General features: G+C 44.2%; 1 protein-coding gene across 1 annotated transcript in view; it reads left to right on the forward strand.

The window, feature by feature from the left end:
* LOC144821564 (dedicator of cytokinesis protein 2-like) overlaps positions 1-16,997 on the forward strand; it is a 3,201,295-nt gene that overhangs the window by 459,110 nt on the left and 2,725,188 nt on the right. The window contains exons 9-10 of the mRNA XM_078678750.1: positions 6,256-6,337; positions 8,134-8,269. Of these exons, the coding sequence (XP_078534876.1) occupies positions 6,256-6,337; positions 8,134-8,269 (218 nt within the window). The remainder of the gene's footprint in view (positions 1-6,255; positions 6,338-8,133; positions 8,270-16,997) is intronic.

Consider the following 16,997-nt stretch of genomic DNA (forward strand, 5'->3'; position numbering starts at 1 on the left):
TAGTTATATCTATATCTAAATCTTCATCTAAATATGACGAATCAGGAAGTTTTGGTATGGAATCTTTACAGTACACATTTTCATCAGCTTTTAGGATTGCAATTCTGCTGAGATTCCATACTTTGTTATTTGATAATCTCACCGAATTTTTTTATATTTCTGAAACTTTGTAAGGACCCATAAATATACTTTCTCCTTTCTTAACTTTCCATGGTTTCTTTACTTTTACCATCATACCTACTTTAACTATTGGATCCTTTTTTGAACCACATTTCTCATCAAAATATTTTTTATTTATGCAATGAGTACGAATAAGATTTTCTTTAACCTTGTTTAAGTCAATATTTGTAGAAGTAGAATTGACTAACCATGACGGGTTCACTTTAGTTCTGGGAATTCTTCCTCTCATGATTTCAAAAGGAGAATACCCAGTCATGGAATTCATGTTTGTTCTATACATCCAAACTTTTTTGAATATTTCAATTTCCCACTTCTTATCATCATTATCAGTAAGTTGTATAGCACTTTTAAGAACCCTATTGAATCTCTCTATCACTCCATTCCCACCAGGGTTGTATAAAGAAGTAGTGGAATGAGTAATCCCAAGTCTTGTAAAATAGTCATTTGCCTTTTTTGAGTTGAATTGTACACCATTGTCAGAGATGATTCTCACTGGTAAACCTTCTTCAATGAAAATTCTGTCAAGAAAACATAGTACTGAATCTGTATCTATTTTCTGAACAATTTTGATAACTGGCCATTTTGAAAAAATATCAATAGCTGCAATGATAAACTTAGATTCACAACCAATGGGGCCCATGATGTCAATTGCAATGGTTTCCCAAGGATTGTTAGGAATGGTGTGTGTACCCATATTAGGTTTAAGTGTAACTAAAGATTTGTCTGAATTCGCACATACAATGCAATTTCTAACTATACGTTCAATGAACTTGTCCATACCTGGCCACCAAAATAATTGTTTGACTTGTTGTTTGGTTCTGACCATTCCATTGTGTCCTTCATGACTCTGTAAAACTATAATTTTCCTTACTTCAACTGGTGGAATAATGCGTTCTCCTCTTTTAACTATGTTTTCATAACATGAAAGTTCTGATCTTACTTCCCAGAAACTTTTCAATTCTGAATTTAAACAATTTTTTCCAGGCCAAGTACTAGATATATATTCTGCAACACTCTTTAAAGTTTCATCATTTTCAAATTTTTCTTTCCACAAAGCTTGATCAATGGGAATAGGACCCTCATCATGAATCATGGCTATTTGAAAATCATCCCATTCATTATGTAAATCTTCCTGAATGGGTAATGGCATTCTAGATAAAAAATCAGCAGAAACATTGTCTTTACCAGGTAGGTATTGTATAATATAAATAAAGTCTTGTAGACGCATAGACATGCGTGCAATGCGTGCTGAAGCTCGTAGCATACCTTCTGTGGTGAGAAGTCGTACTAAAGGTTTGTGATCGCTTCTCAGAGTACATTCTTTACCCCATACAAACACTCTGAAATGTTCCAAAGCCCAAACGCATGCTAAAGTTTCTCTCTCTATAGTGGAATACTTTTCTTCAGCAGTTGTAAGTGCTCTGGAAGCGTGTGCAACAATTACTTCTTTTCCTTTATTATTTTTTTGAGTAAACACTGCACCTAAACCTTTTGAGCTAGCATCAGTGGTTATGATGTTTTGTAAGGAAGGATCAAAACAAGTGAGTGCATTTGCAGAACAGATAGCATTCTTCACATCACTAAATTCTTTTATACACTCATCCGTCCATTCAAAGGTAACTCTGTTTTTAATCAACTGTCTTATATTATATGTCCTGCATGAAAAATTTGGCACATATCTAGCGTAAAACTCGACTAAACCTAAAAAGGACCTTACATCATCTTTAGATTGAGGGTGAGGGGCGGACTCAATGGCTTCTAAAAGTGATGGTTTAGGTTTGATACCTTCTTCACAGAGTTCATGTCCTAGGTAATTCACTGAATGAACACCAAATTTACATTTCTCATGCTTAATGGTAAGACCATGTGAATTAAGTGCACTTAAAACTTCCTCTAGAGTAGCTATATGTTTGTCTTTGTCTTCATTGAATATTAAAATGTCATCCTGAAAACATATGACATTTTTACAATTCTTTAAGATGTCTTGCATAACTCTTTGAAAGATTGCTGCTGCTGATGCTAAACCGAATGGCATCCTATTGAACCTGAAGCATCCAAAAGGTGTAATAAATGCAGTTAAATCTTTACTTTTATCAATTAGTTCTATCTGATGATACGCTGCAGACAAGTCAATAGTAGAAAAGAATTTTGAACCACTAACAACAGATAACATTTCTGAGATGCGGGGAAGAGGGAATTGATCAACTATAATATTATTGTTAAGATGGCGAAGATCAATACATAACCTAACTCTGCCATTGGTCCGTCTAGCGACTACTATGGGCGAAACCCATTCAGATGATTCAATTCTATTTATAATTCCTTGCTCTACTAATGTATCTAGTTCTTTTTTAACTTCATCCCTGACAGCAAAGGGTATGTTTCTAGCTTTGTGTATTTTCGGACAAGCATTTTCTTTTAAACGAATTTCATGCCTAAAATTATTTAACTTTCCGATGTCCTTGGAGAAAACATTGGGAAATTTATTTAACATTAGAGAAGATATTCCATTTTGTTCATCAATTAACATCACTGGATTAGGACTATTAGGATCCAGCACTATGTCTAGCTTACCACAGTCAAACCAACTAAGCACTGAGGGGCCTTTCTGAGAAACATATAATTTGGTGATGCACTTTCTGTTTTTAAATCTGAACACTAAGGTTCTGAATCCTAGTATATCAATTCTTCCACCAGAATACCCTTCAGGATTGATGTCACTCTTCTCTAAGTGACTGCTTAGTCTGGGTACAAATAATTTATTCCAGACTGACTCACATACGATAGAATAAGGAGATCCGGAATCAGCATACATGTTGATTTTTACACCCCCAATGACCATGTCACATAAAGGTTTTTTCTTTATAGAGTCATTTACATTTAGAACTGTAGAATCTTTTATGTTCAAAATATAAGAGCACTTGTTAGAGTCATCAGTATAATCATCATCATCACTGTTGTCACTTACTTCAATACACTTCACTTTTTGATTAATTTTACCTTTTCAGCAGGCAGAAGTGAAGTGTCCTACTAGGCCACAATTCGCACATTTTTGTTTCAAACCTGGACACATTTTGTTATTGGCAAGGTGAGATTTACTATTGCACCTAAAACACTTTAAATTACCTTTAAGAACTTCAGAGTTTCCTTTTGAGAAAGGTGTTTGTTTCTTCTTAGAGAAATCTTTATTTTTATTATCATATTTGTGATTAATTTTTGAAACCACTTCTCTACTAATTGAAGTGCTTTTTTCTTTAACTTGTTGCGCACTCCTACAGGAAAGTTCTGCTTTCCTGACTATGGATACTACAAAATCTAGATTTTCATCACCATTTATCCACAGTCTTTCTTGTATGGTGTCGTTACTGGAATGCATAACAACTTGATCTCTAATAAAATCTTCTTGTAAATTACCAAATTTACAATCTAATGCTAAAGTTTTTAAAGAAGAAATGAAATTATCAACAGTTTCCTCACTTAACTGTTTCCTCTGAAAGAATTTATACCTAGAAATTCCAATGCATACTTTGGGGGAGCAATATTTATCAAAATCATATATGGCTTTATCAAAAACATTCATGTCCCCACTTGCTTGTGATGCAGGTAGTTGATTGAAGGCTTTTAATCCTTCTGGTCCTAGGCAGTGTAGAAAAATGCCTTTCTTCTCTGGGGCTTTCATTTTTCCATTTGCATCTAATGTTTCTATATAGTTTAAAAAGTAAGCTTTCCACTCTATCCAAGGCATACATGGGGAGCCACCAGCTGACCAATAACTTTGTGGTGGTGAGAGGGTATATCCTTGGGCACACATAGTGGTGTGATGAGATGGTGGATATTCAAAAATGTATGTCACAGTTTAAAATTATGTTAAAGTTTAAGAATGGGTTATTAGATGAATTCAAATAAAAAAAAGAAAACGAGCGTAGCTCTGTATTATTCACAGTACCTTTTGGAGTGTCTCAAACTGTCTTCGATAAGCTGAGTATTGCTGTTTAATTTGCCTTGCAGGAAGTAGATTAATGGATTCGAAGTCACCTCTTTTGTTTTCACATTAGACGGAGAGTAGCGTCTGAGAGGAAACGGAATAACTGTTTCCGCCCAAAATCGTTCGTGCGCGGTTGCGCAAACAAACTACTCTCAGGCGTGGAGGAACAACCGCTTCTGTCTAAAATCGCTCATGCGTGGCTGCGCAGACAGATCACTCACAGTTGTAGATGAAAACAGTTGTCACGATGTCCTCCGCAATGTAACGGCTGTAGGGAAGGACAGCAGCAAGGACGCACTCCGTAAGGTAATAGCGCTTAATGCTTGAATTTGTAGAATCCGTCTGTTTAGACTCCGTTCGTTGTTCTCTGTAAGGTAACAGTGCTGAATGCTTGAAACTGTAGACTCCGTCTGTTTAGACTCAAAGGTAAATCAATTTGTAGTAAAAGTAAAATTATGGATAAATCAACCAGGAAATGCTCCTAATTGGGTTCTGGATGCTCCGTCCTCGTCGCCAAATTGTTGAGTAATACTCCACAAGGATTATGATTAAAGTACCAAGTTTATTGGTAAAGTAAAGGAGCATTCCCTGAGCACAACTGTAAGCTCCATAAAGTAAACGGTAACTGTCCACAGTGGCAGTTGTACTGTACAATACATGTTATAACTGTATGACATAGCGAGACATTACATTTGAGCAATAACATGTCACGAGGAGTATTTACATATAAACATTAGCGCGAGTGGCGTACTGTCGTTGTGTGTCTGGAAAGAATGTGAGCACGAGTCAAGCGCGAGTGAACGCGCTTGAACTCGCGCTTGTATGATTACAAGTATTTATGTAAACACTACACTCACCCTCTAGGTAACGGGGTGCGTGCGCAAATACTTAGCCTACATCGCCTCCAAGTTTAGCCTTGCTGCTCGCGCCACGTTACCTAGAGGGTGAGTAGGGGTTATCTTGGCGTGTAACTCCCTTGCCCTGACTTGGGGGTGGTGGTCTCTGACTGACTTTGGCGAAAGCCCTGGCCAGCCGGGGATCCCATTTCCAACACCGCCACTGTGGCGGGCACATCCTAATGGCACCCCCGGGACCCCCGCACTTAAGGCGGGCGGTCCCGTTTTCCGATAGGGTGGCGGGCGGGCAAAGCCCACCCGCCTTCCTAATGTGCCCCTAAGAATAGATTAAATATAAGAGCTAGAGACTTAAAACCCCCTTAGGAAAAAAGGTTGAATTAAAATACATTGTTTAAAACAGTTAAAATATAATAAATGTAATTTAATGTAAAAAATAAAAAATAAAACATATCTAATATTTTCTAATTGTAAAATATTTTAATAATCTTTTTAAAATTACAAATTAATGTAAAATTGCATTTGAACAAAATGTAATTAAATTACTTGTCATTTTTTAACACATTGCTTTTAATAATTATTCATGCATAATAAAATAATTATTTTTTTAAAGAAGGAATTTATTTTTTATTTTAAAAGTCAGAAAAATATTTAATTCAATGATACTGTAGCAATTTTATTCTTTTGTTTTACATTTAAAATATAGAAAGTTAGTTTACAATAACCTTTAACAAAAATGTATTTTTACTATTTCTTTTTGAGTTAAACATATTTTTTTACTTTTCTCTATTCTTCAACATATGGAGACTCCACAGTCAAGGCAGCTATCTCCGTATGGTGAAGTACATGATTTTATTTTAAGTCCCTGTCTCCATTATGTTTTATGGGAGGGTGTTGCAGTATCAGTGGTGTACAATGTTGTCTGCAACAGGTGTTTAAACCCTGTAAGATATTTTAAAATGCAGCCTTTTTGTGAATAAAATTATACATTAACTGCCAGACTCTGTGTTTGAAGCTCCACCCCTATGGACTACGCCCCCCACCATATTTTCTGATTCTAGCACTGTTTTAGTACATTTGCACACATTTTGTTTTTGCACTTTGACTTGTAATGGCTGTGGAACAGAGTGTCCTCTTTTTTTCTATTTTCCCTACATGCTCTGTTTCTTTGCACAGTTGCCCTGCAGCCTCATCTATGCCCTCAAAGCCCTCCTGAACGTGTCTTTTCTCTTCCAGTGAGAACTACCTCATCCGCTGGGCCAGCACCGGGGGGCCCAAAGACCTACAGCTCTGGAACAACCTCAAGGTCATCTTCACGGTGAGAAACACCTACCCAGGCCCAGTCATGGCCGGCATGATTCACGGGGGGAGGCGGTGGGTTGCGCGGGGCAGTAGGTCAGGTGGGGAGGGGGAGAATTAATTGACACAATTAAAATACATTTTAAAAAAAAGTTAACTTACCTTCACCGTCCCGGTCCAGCATTGTGTCTGCTTATCTCCTGGAAGCAGGAAGCCTCCCTCCCCTCCCCTAAGCCAACACAACGCTGCAAAGGCAGCGTTGTGAGTGGTCGGGACACCAACCAGCCAGACGTCTATGGGGAGGCCATTTTTTCCATTGAAGCTGCATGCAGCCTACATAGAGAAAAGGCAGAGTGTGCATGACAGGTTTGGTCAGCCTCAGTGGGCCGACTCAACAGTCAGCGCCCTCAGCAGTGGGCAAGCCACTCCTCCCCTGCCCTAGAGCAGGATCACCCACCCGCCCCCAACCAAACCCTTCTGCTTTCTCACAGTACGAGAACCAGAAACATAAAAAATTTATAAAAAATGAAAAACTGACATTTTTGCCACTTGCTTGCCCGCCTATCCTCCGTTGTCTCCCCTCGCTCAGCCACAGGAAGAACACCCAGGCTCCCAGTCCGCCAATCACAACACTGCCTTAGCAGAGTTGTGATCGGTATGAGCACTGTGTTTCAGGGCTCAGGCGCTGACTGGAAGCCTGGGCATGTTCTTCACATAGTGTGTAATGCAGCCTGCATGGAGAACATGCGAAGTGCACAAGACTGTTTTGGGCAGTCCGAGAGTGCCGTCCCCGGAGTTATTGCGCACTTAAGGAAGGTGCTAACACTCCTCTCCTGCCCCCGCCCCCTAACGCAAAGCTGTGGGCGGAAGTAGAAGAAAATAAAATTATAATAACACAAGTTATTATCATTTTGTTTTCTCTGACTTTCACTGAAAAAAAGCAGTGGGGCAACGCCCCTCCTCCTTAGCGGAGGAGCCGCCACTGCATGTAAGCACCAGAGCAAGGATCTCACAAAAAAGGGTCTTCACATCACCAACATTAGATTTTCGGAACAAGGAACATAGGTGTTTTTTTGCTTCTAACATATGAGTCTTTGCTTCCTACCTGTTACATCAGCTTTCCATCCTCCTGAGCAGACTTGGGGAAGTGTTAGGAGAGTGTTAGAGGAGAGGGCACCCAAGGAGGACTCGAGTCTTGGGGACCCTTTATCTGTCTCCTTTCACTGGACCCAAACCCTGAACATGTAAAGACCCTCTAGGTCACATTGTACCCTATGAAGAAGGACAGTGTTCACTGGCTGTCTTACAATCCTTGCAAACCTAGGCATGGTGTCACTTATAGACTGGTGTAGGACCGTATAGGACAATCGAAATATAATTTCTCTTTGGTTTATTTCATATATGGAGTCTCTGGCGGCTTCACTCCCCCTTCTCTCCACTATGTTTACATAGTCGACTCACATCTCCACCTATGCACGCCTTTCTCCCCTCACCACCACCTGCTGGTTCCTTTTCACCTCAATATCTTTATCTCCTCTTGTGTCCCTCTGCAACAACCCCCTGTGCTCTCCCGTATCCTCACCTTATTCCCTCTGCTTTTTGCTTCTCCCTTCATTCTTCTTGCTATTGGCTCCTAATTTATCCATTCATTCATTCCCTCTCTTCCTGACTAATTCTCTTTCTTCCTCCATTCCAAAAGCTGTCCACATCTCCCCACTCATCTCTGCTTTTTCCCCCCCTCTTTCCCTTCCCTATCTGTCTCCCTCTTCTCCATTTATGGTTCTCCTCTTGTTCTTGCACTCCATGTCTTTGCAGGATCTGGGAAGCAAAGACCTGAACCGGGAGAAGCTCTACCTGGTTTGCCAGATTGTGCGCGTGGGGCGCATGGACCTGAAGGAGACCAACATGAAGAAGCTGACCCTTGGCCTACGGCGGCCCTTTGGGGTCTCAGGTGTGTGCTCTGAGGTGATCAGTGTACCTGAGGGGGTGGTGGCCCAGGTGGTAGGTTTCACGCACCTGCTCTGTGAGGAGGCTTGAGGTTTGGTGTGTTGGCCTTACAGTTTAGAGGTGTGGGGATGAGTATATGCCCACCATGGTGCCAACATGCCACAATGGATGCCTGAGAGCATGTGTGCAGCCTCCCTGGTGTCCAGAATACACCTACCATCTGGAAGAGCTTGCCATAGACAGGAAACATACATTTACCACTGGGGGTAAAAAGAGAATCAAGGCCTGGGCAACAATAGACTTCATGGGGCTTATTTGTGGTGCTCCGGCTGCTCCGGCCTCTCAATCATATCTGTGAGGCGACCTGAAGCCACCCGGCGTGGCAGTGCATGGACTCATAGATATGGAGTAAGGCAAGGCAGAGCGGGTCGCTGCTTTCCCTCACTCTGCGATAAGGAGGTGTAACATGAGCGTTACAGTTACTGTTCCCATGCAAAACCCATAGATTTTGACACTGCCCCAGATTTACAAAACCATGTAAACAGCGCCAAAACCTTACGTCTCCCCAGAGCAGGCGTAAGTGTTACAGGGATTCTGCTCAGGAACCGAACTATGCTTGGGACCAAAGAACATCAGTGTGTTGGGACTTACTGGCACATGCATCAAAGCTTTTTGCGATCGCAAACGGTGCAATTCGCAAAACTCGGCCGTTTGCGATCGCAAAATTAGCTTTTGCGATGCATCAAGGGTCCAGGCCCTCGCAATTTGAGAATTAGCAATCAATTGCGAGTTCTCAAATTGCGATTGCATTTAAGGAATTACAAAATGCAATTCCTTAAATGTAATGCAAGAACCACTTTGAAGAAGCGAATTCGCAACTAGGGGACGCAAGTTACCATGAAGTTCAACTTCATGGTAATTTGCAAAAACTTTGAAAAATGCACTAAAGAGCATTTTTCAAAGTTGTAGGTTACACACACACACGTCCTTGGGACATGTGTGTGTGCAACATTTGTACATAGAACTATTTCAGGGGTGCAACAGGGTGTCCTTTTGACACCTTTTCACCCTTGAAATTGCATGCACAATTTGCGAGGAGCTATTGGTACTCGCAAATTGCGCATGAAATTTCCCGTTCATTCCTATGGGCCTGTAGACCCATAGGAATGAATGAGAAGCCATTCCTTATTTGAATTGGAAGCCATTCCTTATTTGCGAGGAGCTATTGGTACTCGCAAATTGCGCATGCAATTTCCTGTTCATTCCTATGGGCCAGTAGGCCCATAGGAATGAATCTGAAGCCATTCCTTAATGAATGGGTAGTAATTCCTTATTTGAGAATCACAATTTGCGACTCACAAATAAGGAATGTGTAGCAATCGCTATTTTTATAGCGATTCCTACATGCATAGGCTTTTGTGAGTCCTTATATGCCATTCCTTAATAATCGCAATTAAGGACCCGCAAAATCCTAGCTTGAATCATGTGCCTTTTAGTCACCATACCCACTCAGTAGCAATGAGTCCGACTACGGAGTCCAGCTAGCTACGGTGCCTCACTTGCCCTCCTAGCCTTACCAGAGAAACAAGTGAATTGGCACCCTAAAACACAACATTTTCGACCCTCTCAGGAATCGTGGTACCAGGACACACCCTTTCGCTCTCTCACTCGTACTTGTGCATAATAAGATAACCAGGAGACGCAAAGGAAGTTTAGACTATTTATTCAAACTATTGTACTCTCAAATGCAGTATTCGTGCCACAATTAGAAAACAAATGCATACTAAAAATACTGTTAGCCTGGTTAAGTATCTGTATACCATGAAAAGCCCTGCCATTATATTTGATAGAGTAGCCTAACCCCCTCCGCTCCAACTGTCATAGTCATAGCCTACTACTGAAGCTAAGTGAATAAATGTAAATATATATAATCCCTGGGATTACTGGCAGACCCCATACCTTAGCATATACAGATGGACGCTCTACCTCTCTCCGCAGACGCAGTGATCTTGTCTCAGAACTCTCCTTCAATGCATGTGTTTTTGGCTCCTGTGCTCAGCTGTATGACAAGACGTGTGCACATAAAAATCAGCTGCATTCTTGTGTTATGTCTCGCTGCTAGTGCCTGGCCAGAGTGAATAACAAGGGACACCGCTGTTTGACCTTGTCGGTGGTGTTCAGACTAAATCCCAGGAAGAGAACAGAACAAGAAAACATATGCAGGTCCCGTGTGAAAGTACAATGTGGCACAAAAGCCAGTGTGTGTTTATATAGCAACGTGTGCAAAAAGAAAGTTAGGCTAACACAGGGAAAACTACAATTTGCCTTTGAGGCAACACAACATAACAAGGAGAAATGTTTTCATTTCTTCCATGTGCATTCTGGAGTACACATAAAACACCTCCCTGAATTGTTTTGTGCAGTAAGGTGCCCATTATTGAACACAACTCAAGATCAACACAACTGCAATATGGTAATAAAGCAAGATTGACAGCACATTAGCCAGGCAACAGGCAGGATTACTGCAGATATGTGTTGGCTCTGGGGCTGGCATGGCCTGGGCCAATGGAAATAAGGTGGTAAAACAGAGCGACCATTCCCACTCCTGCATTCTGACAGTAGTGGCCCTCAACAGTTTGAACAGGCACTGCACCAAGGCTGGAACTTCACAGGGCCTGATGCCTGTGTGATCAAACCTATTACATATGTGAAATTATAAATTATTTTCTATAACATGACAGACATATGCCCACAAGGGTGTCCAGTGGAGAAGTGTGGCTCACCGATTAGAGCAGCAGACCCTGAGGCAGAGGTCTGGCCCGGGACCAGGGTTCATGTCCAGACACGGCGGGGTCTTGGGCTCAATATCCACGTACTCGATAATTCTCGCCTCGGTGCCTACTCTAATCATGGGTCCAACTCTGGGCAATAGCTTGCTTAATCTCCACAATGGCCTTGAAAGCGCTAGGATGCCTGGCTGCACCTTGGGGATGCCCAGTAGGGGGCATCTCACAGGGAAAGCCAGGAAGGGTTCCACAGCGGTATACAGCGCCAGGATGCCTGAAAGGTGATAGTGCGCTTTACAAGTATACACACGTTTACATTTACAGATGTTGAACAGACACAGCTCTAGGTCTAATAACTTCTCACAAAGCCATCTTTATAAAGGTGCTTGCACAGGGCATGTTATGCAAAGAAGCAGGTATAGTATTTAAATATATTTTGCTCCTATGCGGCTCCAATTTATAAGGAGAATGCAAACTAGACAAGATGCAGGTGGCGGGGGGCAAATTATTGATGGCTCTGTGGACTATGCCGATGGCTTTTAATACGGACCGCTTCTTAAAGGAAGACACTGGAGATGTGTAAGAGAAGAAGATGCTGAGGCGGTGGTGACTAAATTCAGAACCAGTTTGGTTTCTGCGCTTTTCACTTTCTGGAGATGGCCAGTGACATAATCCGAGATTCCCAGATGTGGGTCTGTCTACAGCATAGGTTCTTAGGGGCCATATTTACAAGCCCTGTTGCGTTGCTCTTGCACCACACAACTTAGTGCCAGAGTGAAGCAACTCAGAAATTAGATCTTACCCTGTGCCTCATGTCCATAAGTGTGGCAGGGTATGCTCAGACGTGAGTCCCTTGCTCCCTTTGCCACTGGATTCAAGCAAGCCGGGCTGAAGACGGCTGGAATGCCAGAAACCGGTCCTCGGAAGCTTGTTTCCGGTCCAGGGAAGGCATGGCTTGGCAGTTCGGGCTGGACTGTTCCCGTGAGGCACAGGGTGAGACTGATTGGCGCCGCGGCCAGGGCGACTGACTCCGGAATCTAGGGATCACGGTTCGATCCCCGGGGCCGGCGCCAGGTTAGCCCAGCACCATGTGACTCTGGGCAATAGCTTGCTTAATCTTCCCGACGGCCCCCAGCGCCTAGAGACCCTAACGGGTGATTGTGCGCTTTACAAATGTGGATATTTATTTATTTATTTTATTTATTTGCATATAGCCATGTCTGAATTGGGGTGGCAGAGTGGGCTAAAGAACGGTGATGGATCAAACCCAGATCTGTTGACTGGGTGTGAGTGTTTGATTGGTTCAGATGCTCCGTCCATCACCACCCCCTTTTGTACCGCTTTGTTCACCATAAGTTGGCAGGGTATGCTCAGACGTGAGTCCCTTGCTCCCTTTGCCACTGGATTCAAGCAAGCCGGGCTGAAGACGGCTGGAATGCCAGAAACCGGTCCTCGGAAGCTTGTTTCCGGTCCAGGGAAGGCATGGCTTGGCAGTTCGGGCTGGACTGTTCCCATGAGGCACAGGGTCAGACTGATTTGCATATAGCCATGTCTGAACTTGGGTGGCAGAGTGGGCTAAAGAACGGTGATGGATCAAACCCAGATCTTTTGACTGGGTGTGAGTGTTTGATTGGTTCAGATGCTCCGTCCATCACCACCCCCTTTTGTACCGCTTTTGGCCGCCATAAGTGTGGCAGGGTATGCTCAGACGTGAGTCCCTTGCTCCCTTTGCCACTGGATTCAAGCAAGCCGGGCTGAAGACGGCTGGAATGCCAGAAACCGGTCCTCGGAAGCTTGTTTCCGGTCCAGGGAAGGCATGGCTTGGCAGTTCGGGCTGGACTGTTCCCGTGAGGCACAGGGTGAGACTGATTTGCATATAGCCATGTCTGAACTGGGATGGCAGAGTGGGCTAAAGAACGGTGATGGATCAAACCCAGATCTGTTGACTGGGTGTGAGTGTTTGATTGGTTCAGATGCTCCGTCCATCACCACCCGCTTTTGTACCGCTTTGTTCACCATAAGTTGGCAGGGTATGCTTAGACGTGAGTCCTTTGCTCCCTTTGCCACTGGATTCAAGCAAGCCGGGTTGAAGACGGCTGGAATGCCAGAAACCGGTCCTCGGAAGCTTGTTTCCGGTCCAGGGAAGGCATGGCTTGGCAGTTCGGGCTGGACTGTTCCCATGAGGCACAGGGTCAGACTGATTTGCATATAGCCATGTCTGAACTGGGGTGGCAGAGTGGGCTAAAGAACGGTGATGGATCAAACCCAGATCTTTTGACTGGGTGTGAGTGTTTGATTGGTTCAGATGCTCCGTCCATCACCACCACCTTTTGTACCATTAAGACCTTGAGCCATATATGCTAGATGAAAGGCACGCATCCAACTGAGAATATCAGTGCCAGGGACATACATGTGTATCAATTATTTTGGTACCTTGGTGGTATTTTCCTTTCCCTGGGACTTTGAAGTGGATGCACCATCCACAGAACTAAGCCCTCTATCAGCTGCTAACTTGAGCTTCTCTTTCTCCAGGGCTATCCGCTCTTTCTCCAATTCCCTATCCTTCTCTTTCTCCTGTCTCTCCCTTTCTTTCTCCTTCTCCTTCCAAGCCCACTCTTCCTGTCTGACCCTTCGCTGCTCCACTTCTGCCTGGCGGGCCATCCTTAGCTTCTCCATTTCAAACTCCCTTGCTTTCTCCTCTGCTAAATCCTTAGCTTCCTGGAGTTTCAGCTGAAGTTTAAGGGTCTCTGCTAGCTCAGTCCCTCCTAAGGAGGTGAATCCTGGGACAGGGGAAAAGGTAGCCCTGGAGATAGGGGGAGGTGAAAGCCTAGGGGCAGGTCTAGGGAAATACCTAGGGGAAAGCATAGGGGAAAGCCTTGGGGAATGCCTTGGGGCTGGTACAGGAGAAGCCTGCACTGACTGACTTGGCAGGCTTGTGGTAACAGTGCTCTCCAACTTTTGAACAACAGTGACCTCTTGCTCAAAGCATGTTGTCATGTGGCTAATCAAGTGCTCCCTGTCCTTAGACCTTGGGACCTTCCTCCCCCTTTCAGCACACATTTGCTTTAATTGCTCCACAGTCAAGTTCTGCAGTTCCAATTCCTCTCCAATGTTATCTACCATTTTACATATAGCTTATGGATATCTGCTGGAATTATCAACTGGCCTCAGTGTACACTGAGCCTGAAGTCTAGTGATCCCTCACCGCTTGCCACCAATGTTAGACCCGGCTTCCTTGGTACCAGGGCACTCAGGGGTAACTGCGCTCCAATCGCATCAACTGGAGGGTTCCCTCACTGGTGTCCTGGGGCCTCAGTACTAAGGGACCCAAAACTGGATAACCAAGTACTCCTCTCCAGCACTTGACTCTCTCAGGGTAGCGAGACAGGGCAGTCCAAGGGTTACTCAAGGAGGTGAGGTGGGGTTAGACATTCAGAATACAGTGTAAACCGTACCACCAGCTGATAAACTCAATGTCCAGTCAGTGCTTTACTTTTTATAAAAGAAAAGTACTTTAATACACATAAGATAATTATACTACACATACAACTAGGATAAACAGTGAAAACCAGAAGTCTCTACAACCCTCTGGGACAGAGTTCTGACCCCAAACAGTATTATAGCGCCTAGACGCCAAGCACTATAAAAACACAGTTAACATGAAAACCCGCAGTAACCATTGCATATTACAGATCATGTTACACAGGGCTGCTCTCATTCACTAGAGCCTTGATACCAAACTTTGTATTGAAAGGATATAGTTTCAGCATATGATGTGAAGTCAAATGTTCGTGATCAGCCCCATAACCCCCCACCCAAAGCAACAGAAGTGCCCTCCCGTTGTGAGTGAGGACACCGCTCTAGTGGTGTCAGGGATCTGATCACAGGTGCCGGATGTCTTGGCACAGTTTACTGGAGTCCCACTAGTCCAGTACAACCCTACAGCTAACCCACTGGTTAGCTGTAGGAGGGTAGTGGCTGGACAGAGTGTCAGTTCACCCTGATACCCTCAGAGATCACAGAAAGAAAGGTGGGGCCCTGCTTTACTGGCCTCTATTCCCAGTTACTGCTTGTACAGGCTCCCACAGTGCAAGGGAGGAGCCTAGAGGGGATTTGATCTCACCTTCAAAGACTAGAATCAAGCATCCTCCTCTCTGGCTCTCGTCATGTGCTGCAAGCTTCTTTCCACCAGCATTTCTTGATGTGCCGCAAGCTTCTTTCCACAACTTGGGTGATGTGCCGCGAGCTTCCTTTCCACACCTTGGGCAGCTGTCTGTAATTTCCTTGGTCCAAAGCGCAGGCTCCCCCAAGCCTCACAGAACAGCTAATCCTTAATGTTGCTGATGCCTTCTTTCCAGACCGCAGTGAACAGAGTCTTATCTCCTGCCTTCACACCGCGGGGTCACGGCTGACTAACTTCAGAGGGCTCTGGTGTGGCCTCTCGTCAGTCATAGACCAGTCTTGAACAACAGCTGACCACTCAGGCCAGACTTTTATCACCTCTGATTGATAGGCTCATCCAATCAGAGGGTCTGCTACTTTTGCATTCTGAATACAACTCCAATCACAAACCATTCACCGCGTGTTCAATGCATGGGTAAAGTATGTACCAGGTCCTGTTCTGGTATCAGGCTGTGCAACTCCCTAGAGAGGAATTTTATTTAACTCCAGCCCAGGAGGCCCTGACCAGTGGGGGAGGGTCCTCTCCACACAGTTAGTGCAGCTAAACCCAGATAAGAGCTGAGTGTCTCCCCTAGCCCACCAGGCCTTTCCAAGGAAATAGGGAGGGGGCGGGGGAGCTGGGATGTCCAGCAGGACAGCTCGCATTCCTCACACTGGCTCAAATCCCCATTCTTCCCCTGTACACCCACGGGCTCTCAAACACACATCAGTTAGACAAAGGCAACAGGCCCACAGGCATGGCAAACTGCACAGACTTGGTCAGGAGGGTGCCTAGGGACTCACCCCTCCTGACTATAGATTTATTGCTGCCACCACTGCCAGTCTACCATAGCCATAATAGAGAGGGCACTAGCCACTCTCTGAAAAATAGGGGTGCACTAGGCATGCCCCCTCGACCTCAGAGCCAAGCTCTAGGGTCTCAATCCATTTAAACAGGGAGACCCTCAGTGGACATGTATGATTGTCATGCTTACCGAGGTAGGGATCTAGAAACTATACAGTAGCTTTTGAGCGACTTGCCTGGAGATTAGCATAAGGCAGGGGAAGCACTCTCTCCAGAGACATGCAGGAGACTTCCCGTCCCAACAAGGTGTGTTATAGTTTGTGTATGTTTATGTCTCTTTAAGGCGGTTGTACAATGGCTCTTTTACTCCTCACTCACACTGTGGTGTATTAGCCAGCTGTGTTGTACCTGTTCTCTACGTGTGAGGGAACCATGTGCTGTTCCTCAAGATACTGCCACCTGTCCTTTACTTAACCCTTGCGTTAGGGAAAGATACACTGCCGTCCGTCCCTGTTGTGCCACGGTTCTGGCATGCAGCTCCTTATAAAACGTTGTTAAAGCATGATCTATTGCTGTGTTGATTTAGCACCTGAGGCCTCCGGATTGTGACACCTCCATATCGCGTTCGCTCGTGGCATGACAATTGTTTCGGGCATAGTGAGAACGAGCAAGGACGCTTGGAGGGGAGATATCGTTTCTGGTTTGGGCGAGCATCTGTCTATTTTATTTATAACCAGGACTTTATTAAACATTTGAGTCAACACAACATTGGCGACGAGGATGGGATTATCTCAACTTTTGTGATATACTTTTGGAATGGGGAAAAAGGGTGGAGTAAATTATCTTGATTTGTTGCTGTCTCGGGAGGGCTCCAGCTGGTGACACCTCCATATCATGTTCACTCGTGGCATGACAGTTGCTTTGAGCATTGAGAGAACGAACAAGGGACGGTTGAAGGTGAGACGCAGTTTCTGGTGTCG

This window comes from Lissotriton helveticus, chromosome 2_2 (genome assembly GCF_964261635.1).
Source record: "Lissotriton helveticus chromosome 2_2, aLisHel1.1, whole genome shotgun sequence".
Taxonomy (NCBI): Eukaryota; Metazoa; Chordata; class Amphibia; order Caudata; family Salamandridae; genus Lissotriton; species Lissotriton helveticus.